The 24,940-nt window shown below is 55.8% G+C and overlaps 2 protein-coding genes across 2 annotated transcripts; both read right to left on the bottom strand.

Annotated features, from left to right (window-relative positions):
- Positions 1 to 14: 14 nt before the first annotated feature.
- SH3BP1 (SH3 domain binding protein 1) lies at positions 15 to 9,915 on the bottom strand. The gene is made up of 18 exons (XM_058805632.1): positions 9,681 to 9,915; positions 7,890 to 7,932; positions 6,402 to 6,506; positions 5,936 to 6,012; positions 5,545 to 5,656; positions 5,368 to 5,444; positions 4,859 to 4,994; positions 4,156 to 4,224; positions 3,681 to 3,771; positions 3,245 to 3,387; positions 3,037 to 3,148; positions 2,871 to 2,952; positions 2,506 to 2,586; positions 2,282 to 2,398; positions 1,736 to 1,827; positions 1,425 to 1,554; positions 1,145 to 1,260; positions 15 to 756 (listed from the first exon to the last, which is right to left on the bottom strand). The coding sequence occupies exons 1-18, from the start codon at positions 9,740 to 9,742 to the stop codon at positions 422 to 424; spliced, it is 1,980 nt and encodes a 659-aa protein (XP_058661615.1). The 5' UTR covers positions 9,743 to 9,915; the 3' UTR covers positions 15 to 421.
- A 1,767-nt stretch (positions 9,916 to 11,682) lies between these two features.
- Positions 11,683 to 22,068, bottom strand: GGA1 (golgi associated, gamma adaptin ear containing, ARF binding protein 1). Its single transcript, XM_058804584.1, has 17 exons — positions 21,946 to 22,068; positions 21,505 to 21,589; positions 21,130 to 21,205; positions 20,416 to 20,514; positions 19,089 to 19,212; positions 18,520 to 18,620; positions 17,404 to 17,484; positions 16,858 to 16,995; positions 16,629 to 16,710; positions 16,333 to 16,440; positions 15,907 to 16,062; positions 15,083 to 15,147; positions 14,779 to 14,957; positions 14,389 to 14,672; positions 14,007 to 14,176; positions 13,659 to 13,769; positions 11,683 to 13,507 (listed from the first exon to the last, which is right to left on the bottom strand). The coding sequence occupies exons 1-17, from the start codon at positions 21,974 to 21,976 to the stop codon at positions 13,397 to 13,399; spliced, it is 2,001 nt and encodes a 666-aa protein (XP_058660567.1). The 5' UTR covers positions 21,977 to 22,068; the 3' UTR covers positions 11,683 to 13,396.
- Between the last annotated feature and the right edge of the window lie 2,872 nt (positions 22,069 to 24,940).

Genomic DNA, 24,940 nt, shown 5'->3' with positions numbered 1-24,940 from the left:
ACATCTGTATTTATATATATCCATCTGTGTGTTCCTGGGGCAATGCATTTTAAGGCAAAACGGGGCTGGGATCATGGCTGAGCATCCGTGAATGGCCCCATGGGGCCAAGCTGTCCGAGAGCTGCAAGCAGTGTCTGAGCCTGCAGTGGGGGATCAGGGTGGGGATCAGGCTGGGGATCTGGGCAGGGATCTGGTGGCTGGGCTCTGGCAGGGACGTGGTAGTGTGGAGAGGTGGCGACCGAGATGGGGGAGTCAGAGAAGGCCGGCAAAGCTATGCCAGGTGGTGTGAGGGAACAAGGTGGAACACCAAGAGACGCTATCCCTCAGGCCACCCTGGCATTTCCACAGTGTCTGCTGGGTCCCAGAGAGGTGCCAGATCCCATCTCCCTAACCTGTGATTCCTCCATGCCTCTCACCCTGTTCAGTTCTCTGTGGGCTGTCCTTCTGGGGCCGATGTGGCCAGGGGGCTTCCTCCTGCAGGCAGTGGCTGCCCCTCCTCTGTGGTTCCTGGCACACAGTCCCCGGCAGCCGCTGTGTCAGCCTCAGCAGAGGAAGGCCTGCGGGCCGGTGGGGCATCGTCTCGGCTGTGGCGGGGCGCCGGCTGCGGCGGGAGTGGCGGCGGCACGGCGGGGGCCCGGCCGGGCGCGGTGCGGCGCGGCAGGGCTTTGGGGCTGGCGGCCCGGGCAGGGGCCGTGCCCCGGGGCTGCGCCACGGGCGGCGGGGGCACTGCGGGCCGGGCCGGAGCTGGGCGTTTGCCTGGAAAGAAAGCTGAGGTGGGCTGGGCTCCTCGCCACCGGGGCTCTCCAAAGGGCGCCGGGGCTGCAGGCAGCTGGCCGGAAAAATTGCCCCTTGCCCAGCTCCTGTCCTGAAGACGCACACCAACTTTTCTGGGGGCCTTTCCCTCTTCCCTTCACAAAGCTTTGACACCTCTTTACTGGAGGTGTTCAACCCAACACTGGAGGACGTACTTCATCCATCCCATGGCCCCATCTTGGCTGGATTGTGGGCATGCTGCCCTGGCCAGAGGCCTTTCCCACAAGGACATCTCCAGTGCCCACTTGTGTGGGGAACAGCAGGATGATGACTAAACCACATGAGGTGGCATTGGGGGGTGTAATTTCCCAAACATGTGGGGCACCCTAACCTTTGCGGGTGGTGTTGTCAGTCATCACTGGAGCCGGTGGCCCTGCTGCTTCAGGAGATGGCCCGGGCAGTCCTGGGGATGCAGGCTGGGACCTGGCCTCAGGGTCCCTGGAGGTGCTGTGCAGAGAACAAGGCAAGTCAGGCTTTGGTTGGGCATGGTGGTCCTGGCTGTGAGGCACCTTGCAGCCACCTGTGAGAGTATGGCCCTGGTGTGGGGTGGGATGGAGGGAGGGCATGGGAGAGCTGGGACAGCCAGAGCCTCTAGCTGCTATCAGACTTACGCCTCTCCATCCAAAAGGGTGGGGGTGCTGGCTGGAGGGGTCGCAGGAGTTGGCTCTTCCTCTGGGACAGCCTTGGAAAGTCCGGTGTTTGTGGGTGGCATGAACATGCCCGAGACATTGAAGTCTACCTCTGGGTGAAGAAAAAGGAGGAGATCCTGTGAGGAAGCACTTCCCACCCAGAGCAATGACCCCACAGCAGGGAGCCAGAGCAGCCTCCCGCTTCTCCCGTCCTGGAGATGGAGAAATGTTCCCTTCCCTTCCACTCCCTCTCACTCTCTGCTGGGGCCCACCAAGTGATGCCCTGGCCCTACCTCCAGGGAAGAGAGTGTCCACGTTCTGGATGAGGGCTTCCACCACAACTTGGATGGAGGAGACTGAGGCCAAGTCCAGTTGCATGGGGTCTCTGAGAGACAGGGGTGGGGGAGGCATCAGAAAAAGGGTTTGGGGGTATTAACCCCAAATGAGTTTTTGTGTTCATTCCGCAGGGGTTAGGGTCTGAAGGGAAGGCAGCCCAGCCAAGGGCGACGGCAACATGGGTGATGGGCTTTTATCCTGTCCTGGGAACCCTGGTTTGGTGTTGGAGACCAGTGGTGTTGAAAGCCACCCATGTCACAAGTGCTTTGGATCTCAGTCCCCTCCTTTACTACTTGCAGAGTGGCTAAGAGCACATGTGCTTGGTGAGGGAACATGCAACCTGGGGAGCATGGGACCAAGGGACAGGACTTGAGGATGGAAGAGGTTTAAGTGCTTTAGACCAGCCTGTAAGTGCTGGATCAGCCTTTGCCATGGCTTTTGCCTTCAGGGCACCCCAGCTGGGGCTAGGGAGCTGCCTCTCACCCCTTCAAACCAGACCTTACCCTGTGCTCTGCTGCGACCACAGCAGATTTGGGCCCAGCACAATGGCAATGTTGCTGGGGGTCATTTTATTCACCTCCTGGTGTTCAGCCAGCTTGGCTAAAAACTTGATCAGATACCTGTGGGGTGAAAGGAGGGCAGGGGTTTAGTAGAAAGAGATTTGAGGAGGAAATGGCTACCCCTGGTGATTGCTTGGGGCTGAAGAAGCCCTGTTCTGACAAACCACCTGAGATTGTTGTAGCTGTCCTGGGGCAGGCGGCCGCAGGTGTCTCGCAGGCTCTGCAGGCGGCTGTCAATGTCCTTTAGGCTGTAAGAGAGAAGGAGGAGCAGAGAGGAGCCTTTCCCTGTGGCACAGGGGGACACTGGACAAGGAGGAAGGGCAGTGTTGGCTGCCCGTGCAGGCCATAGCCCCGCAGATGGAGATGTCCTGCTTTACTGGGCAGTGAAGGCAGGCATGCACGGAGGCTCTGTGTCTGTATCTCCCCAAGTGAGACAGAGCACCCCTGCTCCAAGTGCCAGGAGGGATGGAGAGGGTTGACTGGGGGCTTTCTGAGACCTGCCAGGGATTTCCACCCCAGTGCCTGGACCCACCTGGCTGCTTTGACCCATTCGTCATAGAGTTCGAAGGTCATCAAAGGCTGGGGCAGCTCCCGCAGGTAGGATTTCAGTGCACCTGGGGGGAGAGGGGGAGCAGTGGAGCTGATGGCAGCTGAGGGATGGCAGGGACTGCCCAGTCATGTGCCTTGCTGGCCCTCACCAGCCACAGCATGGGGGTCTGAGTAAAACTCCTCCAGGGCATTGGAGCCACTGGCCAAGCTGCTCTTCAGCTTCCTCAGCACTGAGGCACCTGCTGCCAGCCGGAAGAGTCCCTGGGGATGGCATGAAGAGGGAAGGGATGCATTTTGAGTTTGGGAGGAGTGCATCTGGGGAAGAAAGGTGATGAGGGAGTCTGGAGCACTCCCTACCTCCTCCTTCATGCCGGAAGCCAACAGCATCATGACACAGGCTTCGATGGGAAGCGCAATCTCCCGGCCCAAGCTCTTGAGGTGTGTCTCTAGGGACACACCGTAGTACCCTGCCACTGGCGTGTCTGTTGTGAAGGAAGGCTCTGGAAGAGGAAGGAAAATGTCAAGAGGGATGATGGGCCATCCCTGGGACCGTTCAGCATTTGGCCATGGCAACATCCTGCTCCAAGCCGAACCAGGCTGGCTACAGGCAGAGGCAGGACAGGCAGCATCTCCAGCCCGTGTCAAGCTGCGTCCCCAACCTACCAGCCCAACATGGTAGGCAGCAGCAGGTGTAGGGAGGGAAAATTAGCCTTTTCCAGCTTTGCTGGACATACTTGTATCCCCCAGGCTCAGCTGCAGCCCTTGCCAGGCTGCACGGAGAGCCAGAGGGTACCTGTCTGTCTGTGGCTTTCCCTCAGCTCTGCTAGAGCTGAGTCCAGAGATTCCAGTGACTGCCGGTGGTACTGGGCTTGGACTTCCAATAGCTGCCAGACAGGGGACAGGCAAACGGCATTCAGTTGGCACCAGCCCCTCTTGGAGAGGTGCCCATTCCCAGGGCACTGCACCCACATGAAGACAGTACAAAGAGGGAGCTGCAAGGTGAGCCCCCCCCCGGGGTCTATGGGACTGTGTCTGTAGTGAGGCATAGAGGGCAGATTGGAGAGGGGCACCTTCAGGACAAGCTGCTTGTTTGCACTCGGTGCTAGTGGTGGCATTAACCTGCAGTGGCAGGAGCAAGGCCAGCTGCTGATGCTTTGATCTGTCCCTGCCCTGCTTGGGGGCACTTGGTGTGGATGGGGGCAAGGCTGGGCTCAGACACGTTGCAGCTGACATTCACATACTGGGGAGAAGTGAGACAGAAGACTTACTTTGATGAAGTAGCTGGCATAGATGTCCTCTTTGGTGGAGAAGTGGTAGAGGTCAGCCATGTACTCATCCTAGGAGGGGAGACAAAGAAGAGCAATTTTCCATCCCCTCTCTGGCACCCAAGGAAGAGGAGACACCTCCATGACGCCCTTTCATCTGGCCTGTGAGTGGTCTAGACAGGGTCTCTGGGGGGAGTGGGGCTTTCTTCTTGCTTCCCATAGTTGTGTTTGGGTAGTGGCAGCAACCTGCCCCATGATCAAAGCCCTTGCACAAGTGGCTCAGGAACAAGAGGCCTCTGCACCTTCAGCTCCAGTGAGCTCATGAGCTCAGCCAGACGAGGTGCTGGGCTTTTCAGAGACATGGGGCAGAAGTGGAGAAAGCTGATGTGAAACTTCCCTGCCACCCATGACAGATCCTAGCTCAGCTGTTTTCCACCCTGAATGGACCCCATATGCTCCCTGATTTTGCCCCTGGCCCCTCCTCTCTGCAGCAGCTTGCACTTTGAATTCCTTTACTCTTTTTCTTCCCCGGGCTTGGGCCATCTCCCTGTTTCTGCTTGAGGGCCCCATTTGCTTTCAGAGGGCAGGACATGCTGGCTGGCTGCAGTCCATCCCAGCGTGGGGTCACCTCAGGCAAGACTAGTGGAGGGGAGCAGGTCTGCAGCCCTGGAGCTGATCCATGGGGGAGAGCAAGTGAGCCTCTGACCTTGCACTGCTCCACCTTCCTCTTCACCTCCTCCTCTTCTTCCTTCAAGATCTCCAGTTTGGTGGCAGCACAAGATGCCCCCGGGCCAGCACCAGCCCCAGTGCTGTTACTGGAACTCTTGGCAGCTTGGTTCAGCCTTTGGGGTGGGAAAGAAGAGGTGCATTTATGGTCTCAGTGCCAGGAATGTTGGGTAGAACTGGTGTGCAGACTTTCAGAGAAATGTGGCATGGCAAGGGCTACCCCTGGCAAGAACTGGAATGAGGTGATCTCAGTGTCCCAAGCACCACCAGGGCACTTTACTGCCTTTAGCAGCAGAGCTGCCCTTCTCTCTGGTGCTAGAATCAGCATGTGAGCCCAGAGCAGGATGCACCTACAGAGGAGCTAGCTGGGTGCTCCTGAAGAGCTATTGGAAATTGAGTCTCCAGGGCAGTTATCCTCCTCTCTCCCCAACCTGTCTGGGGGCTGTGCTGGGCATGCCCTGGGCCTCAGGATTGCAGTGTGACCCATACCGGCTCTTGATTGTGTTCCAGTCAGAAATCAACTTCTGGAGGGTCTTCTTGCGCTTCAGGATGGTGGGGAGCTCCTCCTGGGGGAGAGAGGGCCAGAGTGAGCGGGGGAGGTCTGGGGACACAGGAGGGAGTGGTGGAAGGATTGGAAAGTGGAGCCAGTAGAGCAGCCAGGACTACCTCACTGAGCTTGTTGAGTGGCTGCAGGACGTAGTGCTCCAGGTCAATCTCGAACTCAGCCACGATTTTGGCCAGTGAGCTCTGTATGCAGCAACCCATCTCCAGGGCTTTCCTGTGTGGGACAGAGATGCAATGACTGCAGGCTGGAGCCATGCCCCTGTCTGACCCAACATCCCCCTGTCCCTGTACCCATGGGGGACCCTGAGCCAGCCCCCAGCCCTGCTCTGCAATTGGAGGCTGAAGGTTCTGGCTGTCCCTTCTCCCAGTGCAACACCAGTGCTTGCTCTGGGACATGGTTTGAGCCATGGCAGACCCTGAGCCAAGACAGTGTCACCACCAGGATCTGGCATCTTTTGGGGTCACCCTGGCACTTTTTCCCACCAGTACTTACCCAAGGCTGGATTCTGTGTCCAGTTCCTTGAAGCTCTCAGCCATCGCCATGGACAGAGCCATCAAGGGCAGCTTCTTCTGCACAGAGCCAAGGATTTGGGAGAGGAGTGGTGACACCACTGTGCCTGGCCACAATGTGGTGCTCCCCACCACAGGGCACCATGGGTGCCAGAGTTCATGGGGGTTTGGGAAGGAACATAGACAGCAAGGGCTTTGGAGGGTTATTCAATGCAAAGACGCTGTCTCTCAGGAGTGTCCTAAATTAGTGATGATTGAAGGGGTTGCCCTGCTCTGCTCATCCCAGGCAGAGCTGAAGGCTGGAGGTCACTGCTGACAATGGGACCTGGGCTTGGCATAGCTTTGAGCCACCCTTCAGCAAAGCTGGCAAAGCAGGGGCCTGGCATCCCTGTTTTTGGCAAGGGACAGAGCTGGGGTGAGCACAGGCTGCGTGGGAAGATTTTTCTCACCACTCGCTTGTCCATCTCGGAGCCACACTGTCCCTGCAGGCAGGCTTGGAGCCTCTTGGACACACTGTGAGCTGCTCGCTTGGCTGGCTCAATCCTCTGCTCAATCTGCAGGCAGAAAAGTGGGACTGGGGAAGCCATTTTGTCAGCCATGGCACCTCGAGGCCATTTCCCCACTACCCTGCTCTGGGTGAGGATGGCCTGCTGTGCTGGTTTTGCATGGGCTGGTTTTGGGTAGCAGGGGGAGCCATGGAGGTGGCTTCTATGAGAAGCTGCCAGAAGCTTCCACCATGTCCAGCAGAGCCAATCCCTGACAGCTCTGAAGGTGGACATGCTGCTGGCCAAGCCTGGGCCAATCAGAGATAGTGGGAATGCCTCTGTGAAAACATGTTTGAGAAGAAAATCACAACAAAGTGGGGACACATTTTTTTCCTAGCCAGAGAAGAGAAGCAGGTGAGAACCTGTGAGGGAAACAACATGGAGACACCAAGGCCAGTGGAGAAGGAGGGGCAGGAGGTGCTCCAGGCACTGGAGCTGAGATTCCTCTGCAGGCCATGGTGAGACCATGGTGAAGCAGCAGTGCCCCTGCAGCCATGGGGATCCACACAGGGACAGAGATCCACCCACAGCCCACGGGGGAGGTGCTGACACTGGAGCGGGAGGAGGCTGTGATCCAGTGGGAGACCCACTGGAGAGAGGGCCCCTGCTTCCAGACTGGAGCAGCCTGTCCTTGGAGGACTGCACCCCGTGGAAGAGTGACCCATGCTGCAGCAGTTTTGGGAGGACTGCTGCTCATGAGATTTGGAGCCAGGCTGGAGAAGTTCACAGAGAACTCAGGTCTCCTGTGGTGCACCAGAGCAGCGGAGGGACTCCTCTCCCTCAGCAGGGGAAGAATATCTCGGGTGATGAACGGACCAAAATCCCCACACCCTGTCCCCTGCACTGTCAGTGGGAAGGAGGGAAGGATTGGGGGAAGAAAAGGTGTTTTCAAGGGCTTATTTTACTGCTCATTATCCTCCTCTGATTTTGTTAGCAATAAATTCACTTTGTATCTCTAAGTCAAGCCTGTTTTGCCCTTGGAGTGTTTTCTCCTGGTCCTTAGCTCATGAAGCCTTCATTAAATTTTCCTCAGCCCAACTGTGGCAGGGGAGGATGAGTGAGCAACTTTTGTGGGTACATGGCATTTGGGCAGTATCAAACCATGACACCTGCCCAGCCTCCTGCCACAGCTTGGAGCATCTGGTCCAGTGAAAAGGGAGCACAACTCCCGGTCAGGACTCATCCCTCTGTGAGCTGCTGGGAAAGCCCTTGCTGGTAGCAGGAGCCTGCCAATCCCTTGACACTGTGGTCCTGAAATCACCCTCTGGCACGCGGGCAGATCCCAGCCCCATGACTTGGACGTGCTGGCAGGGCAGATGGCAGCAGGAGCGGGGCAGGTTCCACGCCCAGGCACAAGCAGACACACGCCTGCCAGCCCAGCCCACACCTCACCTGCAGCAAATCTTCTGACAGGAGCTCAGTTGCTTCTTGGGCTCTGCAGAGGAAGGAGAAGGAACCATAAGCGAATGGGGGTCACCTCCACCCAGCTTCTTTGGGAAGGCAGGTCCTTGTGCCTCCTGGCCTCTCTTTGGGCTCCTGGAAGCAGGAGACACAGGCTATAGCCTGGACCATCAGATACAAGGCCTACAAGGCCGTGGGTAGAACGAGCCTGGGAGGACAAGAACAGCAGGAGCAGGGCAAGGGAGCCAACTTTGCTGGCTGGTGGACACCCCATCAGATAGGGTTTCCTGTCTGTGCACCTCAGTCAAAAAGTCCAGGTGTGGCCTGTGTTTCTGGAGTCAGAGTGCTTAGCAGGGCCACAACAGGAGCAGGATGTTTACTGCCCCTGACTGCCCCATCTCTCCCCTGAAGGTGAAGCCAGGGCAGTGATGCTGCAGTCTGGCACACGTCTTTGCAGGCCTGGGTACTCAGTAGCAGTGGGGCCACTGGTGTGGGAGCAAAGGTATCCTTGTGATCAATCTGGGGTCCAAGACCAACACCAGCCCCTCCAGAAATGCCCTCACAAATCCAGCTTTTTGTGGTTCTGCTCAAAACCAAATTCAAAACCCACCAGCCACATGACCCTAAAGCCTCCCTGATGCCTCCTATAGAGGAAGCCTTGCTTCATAGCCTTCTATCATTGCTATGTCCCAGGAACCCCATTTGATTTCCATCTGCTGCTGCTTTTTCCCCATTCACATTTCTCTCTTTTCACTGCCTGTCAAAGTCAATGTGGCACGAGGATGTGGAGCTGCAGGAAACATGGTTTGGTTGAAGGCAAGCAAGATCACGTGAGGTCATGGTCAATAGAGGAGAGGCTCCTCAGCAGGTGAAGAGTTTGCTCTTGGACTTCACAACATGCTTGAGGCTTGCCTGCCTGACATGAAGCAAAAGGGAGATGCATCTGACATGGATGAAATCTTGAGGGAAGAGGGATGGGAAGGGGCATCATGCTCCCTTCCAGGGAATGTGAGGAGAGCAAGAGGCCACCAGCATATAGGAGTTGCTTCCTCATGGTTGATTTGCTGGGCTGGCTGAAGGACCTCAATGGTTCAGGGGACATGCTTGGTCCCTCTTAGCCACCCAGTGCTGCAGAGGTGGCAGTAGGAAAGGGAGTGAGGGGGCTGAGCAGGGAGGGCCCAGCCCTGTAATTTCAGTTCTGGGTTTTGCAAGGGGAGAGCTTTGGAAAGTCAAAGATAAAAAGAAGGAAATGGCAGAGGTAGAACAGGGACAGAGGGTTTTGTGTGGAGCTGTAAGTCCTCCATGGGTCCATCCGAGGGCCCCTGGTTCTCTCCTCAAAGGGCATTCTGGGCTGCTCACGCTGCTGGGCTGGCCAGAGCTATGCAGGGCATTTGGCTCCTGTGGGGCACCCCAGACTCAGCAGGGAGGGCAGGTCCCAGCCCAATCCCCCTCCTGGTCATTGCATAGCCAGGGGCATGTGGCTGGAAGGTCCCTCCTCATAGCCCCACTGTCCCACATCCTGGCAAAGCCAAGCTTGGCAAAGTCCTGTTTCCTGGTGAATGCAGGAATGTGGGCTCTGGGAGAGGTAGCTGGGCTTGAGGGTCATTTACTGCTGAGCAGCACCAATGCAGCCTTCACAAAGCCCTTCAGCTTGTGCTGAAGATGCTCTAAACCCTAAAGGTTTCCCCCTCCTTTCCCCTTTTCCCAGGCCACAGCCCCAGCACAAGCCCTCCAGGACACGCATCCCGCTCCCTCCGGTACTGCTGGTGGAGAAGTCCTTACCTGGTGGTGGCACTGGGATGGGACAGCTGCTGGCGCATTCGATTGAACTGTCTTTTCATCATCTTGAGAGTCGGGAGGAGACCACAAAAGCTGCTCTGCTTGGCTGTACCCGCTCAGCTGCCCTTGGTAATGCTTGGCATCGGATGCCTGCAGCCACTTTGCTTTTCCCAGAGGACCTCTGCCTCCTTATTCCTCTTCTTCCCTCCCTCGTTCCCTCTTTTTCAGTTTCCCCAGCTGGTCCCCTCCCTAGTCCCTCCCTAGGGATGCCCTGCCTGCTTTCTTTTCCCCTCCCTTGAGCTTCGTTCTCTCACCCCCTCTCCTTTTCTGAGCTTCCTTCCTCCTCCGTCCGCCCCTCCGCCACAGATCAGGTAAGAACAGTTCAGAGCTCCTGCTCCGTTCTGTGTTCCTGTCACCAGCCCACAAGTAAAAATAACTTCAGCCCAGCCTTAAAGGGGAAATTTTATTACAGCATATGCATAGCAAGGCAGGACAAGCACATGCCGCTGCCGAGCCCGCGTGAAGGGCCCACGCTGTTTCTTGCTGTGTCTCAGCTGGGGTGGTTCCCCTTCCTTCCTTCCCGTGCCCACCAGCAGCTGTGCCGCGGGGCAGCCCGTGCGGTGCCAGCTGCCTGTGCAGCTCATATGGATGTACACCCTGCCCTACCTGGCCACCCAACTCTGCCAGCACTGCTCAGGCACCTCTCCATGCTCACGGGTGCAGCTCCACCCTCTTGCCCTGCGACATACCGCCTTGTTGCGACAAAAGCAGCAAGGCACAAGCAGCAAAGCCACCCCTGCACCCTCTTGCTGCTTTCCCTCTCTGCCGTCGCTGAGGCTCTCCGGAGCTACCGCAAAGTTGCGGCCAGCGGCTGCTGCCTGGTCCCTCCCCCCGCCAGAGGAGCTCCTCCGAGCAGGGCCAGCAGCAGCCGCAGTTGCACGGGGACCGCAAACTCCCGGTTCTCAGGCTCAGCTGCTGCCTGCTCTCTGCAGAGCCGCACCAGAGCTCATACAATTTTTTTTTTGTTTGTTTTTCTTTTCTCCTTTTTGTCGAAAAACATCCACTCCACACCATCACGACTTTTGGTGTTGACTCTCTGAGACATGTATCTATCTCACTTTATTTCTGGCTACCTGCAGATAGGACTTTTCACCTGCACTAAGAGAGGGCAGAGGTTGCTGTTAGCTGGGTTACATGGCTGGCAAAGGAAGCAGCAAACCAAGCCAAAACAAGAAGCGGTCAGGTTGTGGGTAGAAGAGGCAAGCAGCAAAAGAAAATGAGGCAGAAGGGCCACTTCATGTGTGCCCTGAAGGTGGAGGAGCAAAAATTTGAGGGCTGCTAGGCTGTGCTTCTTGGCAAGGATCAGGTCTCCAGTTACTGTCTAGCAAAGTGGTGCTGGCAGCTGTTTTCAAGTGGTTGTGGGGTGACAGAGCACCACTGTCTCTCTGCCCAAAACACCAGGCTGTTCTCAACCTGCGGCAGAGCACATCTAATCCTCCACCATCAAGCCCTGGGTGCTCCTGACAGGCAGCTTCAAGCGCCTGTTGCAAACATGCAGCTAAGGCCCCCCAGATCCTCACTGGCTGCATCAAGGGGGGGCTGGGCGAATTCTTATATGCAGTATCAGAGCCGCTCCCAGCCCTGGGCTGCTGCTGCTGCTTGTCAGAGGAGATCCCCCTTTGTACTCCTGAAATAAAACTGCCTCGTGGAGCTGCTTCCAAGTGCTGCCACCAGCAGTGGTGAAGCTGCAGTCATGTGAGGCATGGGAGTGAGCTCAAGCCCTGCTTTCCGTGGGCTGTCAGGCACACATTCCTGCCCACTGCCTCTCCATGGGGCACAAGGGAAGTGCGCAGCACCCAGTTCAAAGCCTGGAAGTCACTGCTCTCAAAAAAGGAATTGAGAACTGCCAGGGGAATTCCACCAACCCTGCTCTTGGGAGCAGGGAAATCATTGTGACAAGGGCCTGAGCGACTGAGGGATGAACTACAGGACTGAGGGGGCAGGATTGAGCTGGACAGGATGCAGAGAAGCTCCTCAGGGGTCCAGGAAAAGTAAGGGGAAAAATGCATTCCTTGGGTCAAAAGACAGAGGAGGAGGATCAGGAAAGAACTCTTTATTTCCCATAAATACAGCAGATTCTTCGCGCCGGGCGTCTTGTTTTAAATGTTTGTTTTCTTCCATTTACAGAATTTTGCACTGAAAATATATACAAGTCTATTCAAGAACCAAACAAGATCTGCAAAGAAAAACCCATACAAAACCCTGAAGAGACGGGAAAGGGAAGACAGCAGAATCCCAGCATAAAGACCTTGCTTCCCCCTCCCCTTTACTGCCTGCTGTGCCCAGCTCTGAGACACATCACCTTCGCTGCCCGAGCCTTGAGTGCGAGGCACCCTGCTCATCTCCATCTCTCACATGATTCCTTCAACCTCTGGCAAGCCACTGCAGAGCACAGCTTGCCTCTGCTTTTTATGATCAGGCCCTCTCCAAACCAACTTAGGGATGGGAAGCAGCTTCCATGGTCCTAAGTGCCATGGGATTGGGGGTTGCTTGGGATGTGCTACCCTCGGTCTCCTCGGTGCTGCAGATCCCAGCTCTTGTGTCACAGTGATCAGGCGGCTGGGGTGAGCCCCCTCCCTGCCACAGGGAGCCAGGCCTGCCCTCAGCTGCAGCAAAGGTGCACAAGGCACAGCTGAACCCCCCCGTGCCCCAGTGCAGAGCTTGGTGGTGATGAGCTGGGCTCCCATCTCCCCCAGCTCCCAGCCCATCACTCACCCCTCTGCGAGAGGACACTCAAGAGCTGAGAAAACCCCCCTGCCCCACCGAGCTCTCCAGCCCAGCTGGGGAAAGGAAGCCTCACTGCTGCTTCCTCTCCCCATCTGCCAGGAGGCTGCAGGCAGTCTTAACCCCCAGAGCATGCCCCTCTCTGGCCACCATTCCCACAGCTTGCTATGATAGATAAAGGCTGTGGGAATGGTTCCTACCATGCCACAGGGGTTCAGAATGCCAGCTGAAGGGGCGGGGAAGGCACAGAGCAACCCTTCCTAGCCCCTGAGGCCCCACCTCTCACCAACAGCTCTGTAAGCAGCTAGGACAGAGATATGTGATGATCACTCCCCCTGACCCCCCCCAAAGCAGAGACAGCTGTCTGCTCTCTGGTGCTGGAGAGATCCCTAAGCTCTGCTCAGCCCTGTTCCTCATCAGCTCCAGTGTGATCCCACCACATGGAATCACTGGGGCCCAGCTCTAAGGAGGGGGCAAGGGGGCAAGAGAGAGCACCATAGAGCACGAAGTAGCTGAAGGGCTGAGAAGTGTGGAGGGAGCAGACAAGGAAAAGGATCTTCCTTTGCTAGGCCTTGCCCTGGGCTGAGGCTGTTAAAGCTCCCCATCCTTGTTTCCCTATGCACCTAAAGCAGGAAAGCAGGGTTAGAAGACAAGCTGGACAGACTGGGGAGGGAGTGTCATCTTCAGAAGAGCAGGGAAGGCAACTGTTCACACACATGAAGCTTTCCACTCCACTTCTAGTCCTGTGAGATTAACATCTCCTGGCATCTCTGCTCTCCTCCTTGAGGCATGCTCCCTCTGGCCCTTGCCCGGCCATCTGGAGAACAGAGCGTGAGCACCAGCCCCCAGCCACCCTCCCATTTCCTCTGGCTGCTCCAGCCCCACAGGGTTGGCTTCCCAAGGAATCTGCAGTGTAGTGCCTGCAACATGTGGCCCTAAAGGTTTCCCCAGGATTCTGGTGGGGGAAACTGGTCCACGTCCCCAATTTCATTGTAGGTTTGCTCTCCCATGGTGAAGGTCAGTTTGTACCGTAGCCTCACTTTCTCCTGGACATGGGAGAAAAAGGAAGAAAGGCATGAGGCACAAACCATTCACATCTCACATGCTGCTGAGTAGAGGGAACAGGGATAGGGTAGTGAGGCTTCACCTAAGCACCAAGACCAGCCCCTGTTCATGCCCCAGGGACAGTGCTGTTACCTTCTGTGGGTTAGCGAGCAGCAGGACTTGGGTGATGGCACTGGGGTGGACGATGGGATTGAATGCTGGCAGCTCCGTGCCTGAGGGAGGCTGTAGCTTCACCTTCATTATCTAGGGAGAGAGTGAGAGGAGAGAGTGACCACATTCCTGAGAATGACTTGGCAGCCAGAAGCTCTGCTGCACTTGGGAAGCTTTGCTGCCTAGTCAAAGAGAAAAGCATTGTGCTGATCTGAAGGCATCAGAATTTGCTCCCATGCCCAGGGAGCTCTCTCCATCCACCCAGTTTTCCCGCAGAAGTAGAATAAAGCTTTGCCCAGTTTGGGACCTCAGCCCCAGCAGCTGTCTTACCTTGGGGACGGCAGACTGAAAGACAATATTGCGGATGGGCTGCGGGGCTGTGCTCAGCATAGAAATCACCACCACAAGTACGTCAGGCCTCTCGGGCAGGGCATCCTTAGCAAAGTGGAAGAGGACACGGAAGCCATGCTGATCATACACTGTCACAGGGAGGATGCTGCCTGTGGGAAAGGCAGGGACACACAGCAGTCAACCAGGAGGGAACTGGCCTGAGAACCTTCCCCATCATCCTAGTGACAGAGACACCATTCCTCTTCAGCCTCCACAAAATCCCACAAAATCCAACAAGCAAGAAGTTTCTTCGCATTCTTCCCTTCCATGTGTGCAGGGTTGAATCCCCCCATGCCTGCCCCCCTATTTTTCCCCAGCTCACTGGGTTTGATTGACTCCAGAGGCACAGTGATGTTGGCCAGCGAGATCTCCTGGGGCAGCGCAGTGGCAGGAGGCCGTGGTGGCACTGCAGTACTTCCTGCTGGTGTGGTGGCAGCTTTTGGAAGTGTGGCAGCGGCAGGCAGCTCTGAGGTCAGAGGCAGCGTGGGGTTAGGGGAAATACTCTGGAGTACAGGCAGAGCACTGGGATTGTGGGCTGTGGTGCCAGAGCTGCTCCTGTTCTGCAGATCCCTCAGGGTGAGCCGAGGGGGTGGCTGCTGCTTCTCCCTACAGGGGGAGAGAGATTGAGTGGAAGAGGGCACTGAAATGCTGTCCAGCACCCAGAAATGGAAACAATGGCGAGAGATGCCAGACTGCACTACCTAGTGCTTACCATCGCACTTGTTGAGATTCTGGAGGCAAAGACTGCTGCAGCAGTGTCTTGCCCAGGAGGTCCAGGTCATCCAGGCCACTGCTGCTAGGAGATGGTTTCGGGGAGGATGCACCAGCATCTGCTTTGAGTGGTGGTGTTGCCATGATAGGGGTGATATTGAGCTCATTGCTGTCTGATGACTGTGAAAAGAGCACGGAGGAGAGCCCCAAAGCAGGGCTGCATATCAACACCAGCTGTGGCATGTTTCCCTGCCTTCATTTGAGGGGGCTTCTACCACCCTCCGCCCTATCTCCCAGTGCATTACCTGGAAGCTGTTCCAGCCACTGCTGTCACTGGCCTGGACAGGATGTGGTGCTGGGTCATTCAGGCCTGCCAGGAGTATAAGCAAACATTCAGCTTACCTACCAAATCACTAAGAGCATTAAACATGGCCTGAGTAAGACACAGAAGCAGCAGGGCAGAACTGCCAATGTGGTCTCCATCTCTGGCTCCCATCCTTACGTGGGGGAGAGCCAGGAGGGTGACAGTGGCTTTTTTCTGTCCAGATAGCTTCATTTATAGTTCATGTCTCACTGCAATCAACAGAAAAATGACTGCTACTGAGCTGACCAATCTGACTGACCATGTTGTCTACTTGATGCTGTTGTACTCAAAAACACTTGACTTAGGAAACAGACACTTTTGTTGTGCAAAGCAGGACTCTAGAGCATTCTAGGAGTGACACTTTACATGATTTCATGTCAACAGTTCTGGAAGTCCCATGCATCTGTTGTCAGTTCATGACTTCAAAAGCAAGCAGAAAACACGAGGAGCTGGGGGTGACCCACCCTTGTGATCCCATCTGGGGATGGCCATTGCATCACTCTTGATTTACCTGCCAGGTCAGTTTACCCAGAGCAAATCAGTGGGCACATCCCTACAGGCTCTCTCTGACTAGCCAGGAAAACACCATGGGACTGAAGTTCAGAATTGTAGCAGAGTCCTTCCCTCCTCTCCCTCACACTAAATGAAAGAACCTCTTTGTCTTTCATTATTCATTTCTACCAGAGCTCTCTCTTATTCATGTTCCTGCCAAAGAAGAACTATCTAGAGTCAAAGAACGAGGAACTTTTGCTCTGGATTTCTCACCTAAAGACATAAGTTCATCATCCAGCAAGGAGACAGAGCCAGCTTGGTCAGGCACAGGGACTGCTGAGCCACCTGAAAGGGTGGGCAAGGCTGGGTAGGAAGGGCCTGTTGCTGGAAGCTCCAGGCCAGACAGATCTAGAAGTGCTGAGGTGCTGCCTGCAAAAACAAAAGACTCTGAAAACGTTGTCCAGTCCTTATGCAATGTGGTGAGGCCTTGCTCTCATCCTTCCTCACACCCGCTGCTCTCCCTTCCAGTTCCCCTTCTTCATGCACATCCACAAGCCATTTCCTTATCTCACCAGCCCCACTCTAAGCTCCTGCAGGTTTCCCCTTTCCACTTCTCTCAGTCCTCTCTTACTCTGCAAGAAACCAGCAACAGGGTCCCTCTGCTTGACCTTCCTGTCCCCATTCTTCAAGTCTCCTCACCTCGAAGGGGACTGGCCACCGTCTCCCCATTGATCTCTTCTCCCCGTACAAGCTGCTTGTAGAGATTGATCACCTGGGTCAGATTGTCATTGGCTTGCAGAATCTCCGCTGAAAACAAGCGAAGAGAGTAACTCTTATACCCTAAGTCTGTCTGTTTCTCCCAAGCAAGGCCCAAGTTGCTGCAAACAAAACCACTGCAGAGAGCATTTCCACCATTGCTGCTGCAGGCTGCACCAGGGTACACTGACACCTCCAGGGCAGGCTCAGCAGGAAGGAGAAAGGTCAGACATGTTTACCTAGAGCTTCATCATTGTCTTCTGTGTCACTGGCGAGCCGGAAAAGCATGGGCCTCATGCGCTCACAGCGCTGATACAGCTCCTGGGGCAGCAGAGAAACAGTCATGAGGTGAGCATCCTGAGCAGCAGGATGCTCAGCTGGGTGTGCAAAATAGGCAGGAGGATGAGGGGATAAGGGTCACCCATTTCTGCTAAGCCCAAGGATGATTCTGGGATTGCCTTTCCTCACCTTCATTAGGTCCTCATTGCTTTCCGTTGTCTCCCCCTTGCTGTAGCTTGTCACCATCTCTGTCAGCAGCTTCACGTTGTTGTTCACCTCCTCAATGGCATTCACCCTCTTGGAGATCTTCTCCATGCGCTTCTGGTCCTGGAGGGGAAGCACATGGGGAAGGATGTCCTCACCTGGAGAGGAGGAAGGCCAGGCCAACCAGCCAGCCTGGACTAAAGCCCAGCAACACTGCCCTCACAACAGCTCCCACTCCAGTGGAAAACTCCAGGTCATCTCAGGGCAGGAACATGCCACACAGGGATGGAATTGCTGTGGATCTTGTGCTGCAGCAGGGCTTGGGCCACAGAATGCACTCAGAGCCATTCCCCCAAGCAGCCAGGGGATGGCAGAACTCACACAAGGACTCTTTCACAGCTGCTGCACCCAAATTTTGGGCAGAAGCTCCATATGCCTTGAGGTCATGAGGTCACAAAGCCAGTCTTCCTTTGGTGCCAGCCATCATCACCCAGACCATGACCCCCCAGCTCCCTTCTTCCCCAGTCACACCTCCTGAACCATCTCCTTGATGAGCTTGTTGGCAGCCCGGAGATCCTCAGGATGGGAACTTTTCAGGAGGCGAGCCAGTGTCTGCAAAAGAGAAGGGACTCCTGAGCCCAAGCTGAGGGATGGCAGCCAGAGTCACTCTTGCATCACTAGAGCCAAGAGCTGTCCCCATCCCAAACCTGTATCTGGCAGTGGACAACTCTAATCATTTAGAAAGCCCAGCCACAGGAGCCTGTGGGCTATCAGAGACCAGGGAGAGAAGTACAACTGGCTTGGCTTTTCCTCTTGTAGTTCTGGTTATGCAAGCTAGGTCTTTCCCTGAAGATCCCCTGCATTCAAAACCTGCTCTGGCCTGCCCATTACCCACCATGGAGAGTCTGGAGTGCAGCAGCACTGAGACAGGAAGAGAGCCTGGTTTATGCAAGAATTGCCGTGGCATTGTAATGGACTCCTACTTGGACTTGTTCACATGCCTCTTTGCTGGTGGTGAGAGAGAGCTCCCACTTCCTCTCCACAGTCAGTGAACTGCTCATCTTCAAATCCTCATTTTCAGACCGTGACCCATGGAGGCAGACTATATCTCTTACCGCAAACTGGCATCACACTCCTGCTGTAGAACTAGACCCAGAGGAGCCCAGTACTTGCTTAAATGTGATAGTGCAGAGGTTTGCCTGAGTGGTGACACAATTCTGATGGAAAGACAACACAGGATGGGTCCAGGTGGCTATAAGTGGTTGGGCAATAAGCAGATTGCAGTGCTGGGGGTGGGGAAGAGATAACAGCAGCAGCATCTGGGGCTGAGATTTAAACCTCATGGCCAGATAACTCCAAAGTCTAGAGAGCTCACAGCAGCAAACCTCCCCAGACCTGCTTGGGCCAATGTCAGTGCCTCACTCTTTGCACCATCCTGCAGCTAAGTGCTCCAAAGGTCAAACAGACCCACATGCCCCACTCCTCTGGATATTTCCTTTGTCATGATTTTGGAACAGGCCCTCAGCATTCCTGTGATGCATTTTCTCAAGGACAGCAGGGACTTTGACTCTCCCATATCAGGGGGACATAAGGTGCTGGAGCAGGAAGATGATGCCTACTGTCCCTCTCCTTGCACAGAGCCCTTACCTTGGATTTTTCTTCATCATCAAAGATGATGTTCTTGGGTCGAGGAGGAGGCGGTGGAAAAGGAGCGTCATCAGGAAGTTTGGGGTCACACTTCACAATCCCTGCAGTAGAAGGAGAGATCAGGAGGACTCACCCACACAGGGATGGCACTGCCACTCAGGTCTTTTTTCCCTAATGGCCCACCAAATCCAGCTGGGACTGAGGGTGTGTGGGTTAGCTCCTGTTACACAAGATCCTGGATTGTGTTTCCATTCCCGATAAATATCCTTGCTTAGAAAATTCCAGTCTATACTGCTGAAGTACTTGCAGCCCTTCAGCCCCAGACCTTTCCAGTGCCCCATCTCCCACGTGAGCAAGCAGATGAGCCCTCCAACCCAGCAACTCCCTCTGCTCAGCCAGGAGCTCCAAGGCACCTGCTCTGTCTCCTGACCCTGGTGCTGAGTCAGACTGATGAATGCCCTGGGTCTGGGCAGAGGGAAGGGAGAGCTTGTTTCAGATTTCTCCCAGACAAAAAATGAAGGTGGGCAAAACCTTCTGTCCACTGCCCCTTCCAGACCACTGCCTCTCACCTTGTTTCTTCAGCATCTGGTAGGCTTCAGTAATCTTCACCTCATGAGGCAGCCCTAATGTCCAGCTGTACATGAGCTCCAGGATCTTTGACTTCACTTTCTCTGATGTCCGGCTGCCAAGATACTAGAGGAAGAGAAAAGAGGAGGTGTGAAGCTGATCTGAGCTGTTGCAAATCTGGCCTGTTCCTCTCCTCGCCCTCCCAGGAGAAGTGAGACTGTTCCCAATGGCACAAGGAGGAAAGAGGAAGCAGGCAGGAAAGCTCACGAGGGCCTTGCAACACATGCTATGCTGTGCCTGGTTTCCATCACAGGAAAAACAAGAGGTGTGAGAAATGCTGCAGCAGCAGCTCCTCAGTGGCACACAGGGACAGGTGGGAAGGCTCAGGCAGGTCTCCTGTCACCTTGTGAAGGGAAGGGTCCTGTGAAAAGAAGCTGCTCAGCAAGGCAGCCCTCTGGGAGAGGGGTGTGGGTAATGGTCTCAGAGGTAGGGCCCTGAGCAAGGTGAGCCCAGCTGAGCAGCACGCAGCAGGCGCCATGCAATCATCCTTCAGCCTTCTCACATGGGTCTGATGGGAGCACTGGTGGTACAAACAGTGCATGTGCCACCAGAAACAAGTGGCTTAAGGCAGAGAACATACTCTAGGGTGCCAAGCAGGAGAACTTTAGGATGCTGCTGTCACTGTCTGGGGCTATTCATCATCACAGATCACAAGCTGTGACTGGCAGACAAAGGTTTTCCTTAGTCATATTTAGCCTGGGTTCCCTTAACTCTACGCTTGCTGGTGTTCACTGCCTTGACTGAAGCAGGGGAGCCCGCACAGCTTGTTCTGCTGCAGGAACAGCAGCATCAGCACAGGAGCAGGCACTGACTTGGTCCTTCAGATGGACTCACCAGAACACCCCTGACCAAGCCTGGGCTTGCCCTCCAAGAGTGTCTCAGTCAGGTTGGGACACCCCAAAGAGACATGGTCCTGTCGCAGCTGGGGGATGTTCCTGAGCACATGCAGCACAGACAGAGCCCTACAGGGATGCAGGGAAGGTGACTCCAGGCACGCACATGAGCTCAGCTGTCTCACAAGTGCTGGCTGCACCATGTCCAGTTGGTGCTCAGCTTCCTACAACAAGAATCAGCCTGGAACAGCGGGGTGAAAACTCACTTCCCACCAGAAAACTCACCAGGAAACAAGGACTAGATCTCCTACTAACACTGTCCTATTTCACACACATCCCAGTGGGTGTCTGACCTTTTTTCTCAGCCACCACTTTTTCCCAAAGTCCTCCTGCCACCAGGCAGCATTCCCTTCCAGCACAATGCCATGAGACCCACCTTAGGGGACACCACCTTGATGAGCTCGTTGAGGAAGCGGAACTTGCCCACCTCATCGTGGAAGCGTTTGCCACAGCTCTTCATGCACGACTCCAGCACCTGGGGACAGCAGCCACGTGAGTCCCAGCATGGGGCCAGCAGCAGGGTCAGGAGCCTGCTCCTTCCTGCTTGCCCCTCACCAGGTACAGAGCATGTGGCTACTGTCACAGCAGCACAAAGGGACATCCTCTGCTCCCTCCCGGGTGCTCAAGCACCCTCCCTCAGGGAAGAAAGATTCCCATCTTTGGGGCCAGTTTTTACAGAGATGACTGAACAGCCCAACCAAAGGGTTACCCTTAGAGAGGTCACAAACACCAGGGTTTCAAAGTAGGGATCCACAACATGATTAAGAATCATTGAATCCTTTAGGTTGGAAAGTATCATCAAGATCATACAGTCCAACCATTAACACAGCACTGCCAAGGCCACCACAACAAAAGCCAAAAAGCTTCCTATTCAACTTCAACAGGCTATGATCCTTCTAGGAACAAAACCTTTCCAAGTAACCTCTCCTGACTTGTGGAACCACCTTCAGTCCCTCTCCCACCCAAGGGCCCAGGTGCTCTAGGGCTTTCTCAGAGGGAATTCAAAGGTTCCCGTGCTTCTCCAGTCAAGCTGGAGCATCTCCACACCCTGCCCCTCCATCTAGTTCTACCAGCCTGCAGATGCCCTTACCGTGAGGGCCTGGATAGCTTCCCATTCCTGTGGAGACTGGATCTTGTGGGCAAGAAGCCGGGTGGCAAGTGGAGGACTGGAAGGAGTGAGGGGAAAAGAAAAGCTCGCCGGTTATTGACAAAATGTCTGGTACCTGCATTTCTGTCTGCAAATCCAGAGCTGAAAAGCATGTTGCAAGCTGAAGATGCTGATAAGGCACTAAGACACCTCAAAATCCGGAGGAAACCTTCCATTAGTGGATCCCCCACCTACCCCCACCTCAAGGGCCTTCATGCCTATTCAGCTTTTGGGGCAATCCCACTGGATTTTGCTGGGTGGGAAATCATAACCAGGCCTGTGACCTGGAGAAGCCTGGGGAAAGGACAAAGCACTTACCCCTCCAGCTCCTTATTGAGCTGCTCACAGAACGCATTGATACCATCCCAGTCCAGGTCCTTGTTCAGGGGGTTTGTGGCTTTGTCTGCGGGCAGGAGGAGGGGACGGTGAGAAGAAAAACCCAACAGGCTCCTACTGTGTGGAAGGACATCATTGATGCCACTCCCTCCCTGCCAACTCCAGCGGGTGCAGCAGCAGCAGGGGACGGCGTGGGAGGAGAAACACACTCGCGTCCACTCGCCCCTTCCCACGGCAGCCCTGTGCACCAACTGTGCCTCCCTCCTCCCTGCTGGCCCACCTTACCCCTGCCTCCGGCTGGGCCCTGGGGTCTCACCGCGCCCGCAGCCCCCCTCCCTCACAGGCCCCCTCCCTCACAGCCCTGCGCCCCCCGCGCCCGCCGCGCCCCACTGGGAGAGCAGCGGTGGTCGCAGCCGCACTCACTGATGCGCGCCTCCAGCGTCTCGGGCTCCATGTCGGCGGCCCGCGGCTCCTCAGCGGGGCAGCGCCGCTCCGCCGCCCTGCCGCCGGGCCCGGCGCGGCCGCGCCATGGAGAGCCGCGATCGCTCTGGCCACCGAGAGCCGGAAGTCGGCCGCGCGGAGCGCCGCTCCGCTGCCAGCGCGCCCCCTGGCGGCCCGCGCTCCCGCTGCACCATCAGCTCACCGCGCAGGGCAGGGAAGGGCGCGGGAGGCGAAGGGAGGCTGAAGGAAGCGGAAGGAAGCGGAGGGAGGCGGAAGGCCCTCCCGGAGAAGGACACAGAGGGCAAGCGGGCGCGGGGCGGGGCGGAGCGCCGGAAAGCAGCGCCGCGCGGAAACCGGGCGAGCCGGCCCCTCCCGGAAGAAGCCATGTTACTGGCAGGTGAAGCCACTTCCGGCATGGAGAACGGGCACTTCCGGCGGGCAGCCAGCGGTGTCCTTTAAAAGGACACGGGCCCGCCGGGGCCGCGCATGCGCGCTGCGCGCCCGCCGAGGCCCGGCAGTCCAGCCGGGGTCGGGTGTCGGCCAGTAATAAATATAAATATAAATGGCAGCAAGTGCCGTTCCATGCACTGTACTGTAAATAGCAGCTGATCTTCTGGCCAGCGCCTGGCCTGGCCCTTCTGCCTGGCCGAGCAGCGTGTGGAGCGGGCGGGGGTGGGGGTGATGCTCCAGAACCCGCTGGAGCGTTCCAGGAAAACAAACTCCGTTTGTCCCAGAATACAAACTCCGTTTATATCCGCTTTCCGTGTGGCTCTGGTGATCCAGGCCAGCCAGCTGGGCACCTAACAGCGCCTGTTTTCTCTGTGCTCCAGGAGCAGCACGGCTTCTCCCCGACTCGCTGCTTTGGCAGTTCGCTTTCCTGCCTTTCAGATCCCGAGGGACCTCGGGGGGCGTCTGTGTGAGGGGTGCCCGCTGAGGGCGGCGGGCTTGGGGCCGGGGCGGGCCAGGGCCTCGGCGATAAGCACAATGCAGCCGCAGCTCGGCGTTCCGGCCTCTGATGTGCAGACAGGCGTCTGAGCGCACCGCGGCCGGGCTGGGTTACTCATTTACAGCGCTGATCCCGCGGCTGACGGGGGAACTGCCCTCTTGTCACCCCTAATGGCTTTTCCTGATGGATAGCCATTGTTTTGGTAAGGGCTTTTTGGCCATTAAAAAGCACTTTTTGGCGCCTGAATGTAGTTCTTTTTTTTAACTGTTACTGCCTTGCATCACAAAGCCCTTTTAAAGTGCTTTTCATAGAAAATTGCAACATCCTTCCCCTTGCTGTGTTCAGGCACGTTTTACGCAGATTAAAATAATCTTATGAGTCAGCCCTGCCTGTCACTATTCCTTTGATTTTTTCTGAGAATCCTGAAGTCATCTCTAGGAGCCCTCCAGGTCATGTACGATCTGCATAGAAGGCACGCACCGCTCCATCCCCCACAGCGATGCCTCTGAATGAGAAGTTTCGCAGGCCGGTGTTTTACACAGCCCCCTTTTGCTCAGGTTTCGGTCTGTCTGAGTCTCGAGCGTGTTTGTTTTCCTGTCTTTGGCAACACCCAGTGGTTAGCAAGTCCAGGATGAATGGAAGGCTGCGCCTCTTTTCGGCTGGTTGAAAACAATGGCGAGTGAACTCGTGCATAACAGTCCTGTCAGCGGCGACCTTGCTTTCATTTCTCACAGATTTACAAGTCTCTTTCCCCTTTGTTACATCTGCTTTCCATATAGCAGGGACCCAAAGTGCAGCCAATGGAAAAAGAGATCGGAATGTGAATCTTTGCTCCCTGTAAGAGCGGCTAGATGATGTATAAGGAACAACCTTTCTCCCCTCGATTTATTTTTACCGACAGCTGGAATTTTAAGCTAGGTTTGGACGGAGTGAGGCGCTCCAAGTTGTAATTAACACTGCTCCAGAGGGAAAGTACCGGAGCTATAATTAGCTTGGAGCCAGTTGCGGAGGAAAGTGGTGGCGTGCAAGCCAGAGGTCTGGATGAGCACGGCTCATGGGGTCAGAGCATGGCCCTGGTTCGGCACAGGGGTGCAGTCCCGGGTTCGGCACAGGGCTGCAGTCCCAGGCTGGGCACAGGGCTGCAGTCCCAGGTTCGGCACAGGGACGCAGTCCGTGGTACCCGGCTCCGCAGCACCGCCCGCAGAGGGCACCAGCAGGCAGGGGAGCCCCTGCCTGAGCGGCCCGGGCTCAGCGAGCGCTCCTGCTGCTTGCACACTCGAGGTGAATCCCAAACAAGCCAAGTCCCTCTCCATCGGGAAGGAAAGGCCTCAGAGGAGTGCCGGGTCCGCCTGGGAGAGGGGTTTTCCACCTGCTCTGTCATCTTCTGCCGGCCAGAACCACCCTGTCACCCCTTGTCAGTTCCCATGTTTGTTTGGCTTCTCTGCCGTGTGGGTTTATGTGAACCCTGTGATCTTTTTCAGATGTGCTTGTGTGCGCTTCCTCCTGGGTCGTCAGCTCTGCTCCAGGACATGAGCCTTCCTTTCCCCATCAGATTCCTTTCTTTGGCAAGGTGTTCTGCCAGAGACCTTTCACTTTCCTGAAGTTTGGTATTGTGATCTTTTGTTACTTTTTGTGTGTGTGTGTGTTTGTTTGTTTGTTTTCCTGCTCTGGCTGACTCCAGCAGCCAGTTCCTGGGGGCTGGCTCAGTTTTCACTCTTGGAACAAGCAGGCAGCACCTCTCCTAAAAACACCTCGGACCATGCACCTCTTTACATAGTCCTCTGGATTTGCAGCCCTGCCATTCCCTGGCCTTGGCTAATCTCCTTCCTTTTGCAATACTTTTAAGCACCTTTCCCAGCAGAGGGTTGCAATTAGAGAGGCAAGTATAGAGTTGCATACTTCTGTAGAGGGAGAGCAGGTTTGAGCTCCTTTAATCTAATAGGAAATGTCTCCTTCCCTTTCATATGCAGCACTTTCTTGTATGCAATCATCTACCAGGATTGCTCCCTTCCATTTCTTGCAGCAGTTTCC

The sequence above is a fragment of the Ammospiza caudacuta genome, chromosome 5 (genome assembly GCF_027887145.1).
Source record: "Ammospiza caudacuta isolate bAmmCau1 chromosome 5, bAmmCau1.pri, whole genome shotgun sequence".
Lineage (NCBI taxonomy): Eukaryota > Metazoa > Chordata > Aves > Passeriformes > Passerellidae > Ammospiza > Ammospiza caudacuta.
The sequence above is the reverse complement of the archived record's forward strand: the minus strand, read 5'-3'. Positions and strand labels throughout refer to the sequence as shown.

Coding starts and splice junctions, on each gene's coding strand:
- SH3BP1 (XM_058805632.1), bottom strand. CDS start 9,742: ATGATGAAAAGACAGTTCAATCGAATGCGCCAGCAGCTGTCCCATCCC. Junction 4,225..4,858: donor GGAAGGTGGAGCAGTGCAAG/GTCAGAGGCTCA, acceptor CTCCCCTCCTAG/GATGAGTACATGGCTGACCT. Junction 3,772..4,155: donor ATGCCAGCTACTTCATCAAA/GTAAGTCTTCTG, acceptor CCTGTCTGGCAG/CTATTGGAAGTCCAAGCCCA.
- GGA1 (XM_058804584.1), bottom strand. CDS start 21,976: ATGGAGCCCGAGACGCTGGAGGCGCGCATCA. Junction 21,206..21,504: donor CTCAATAAGGAGCTGGAGGG/GTAAGTGCTTTG, acceptor CACTCCTTCCAG/TCCTCCACTTGCCACCCGGC. Junction 14,177..14,388: donor TCTGGAGTCAATCAAACCCA/GTGAGCTGGGGA, acceptor CCTTTCCCACAG/GCAGCATCCTCCCTGTGACA.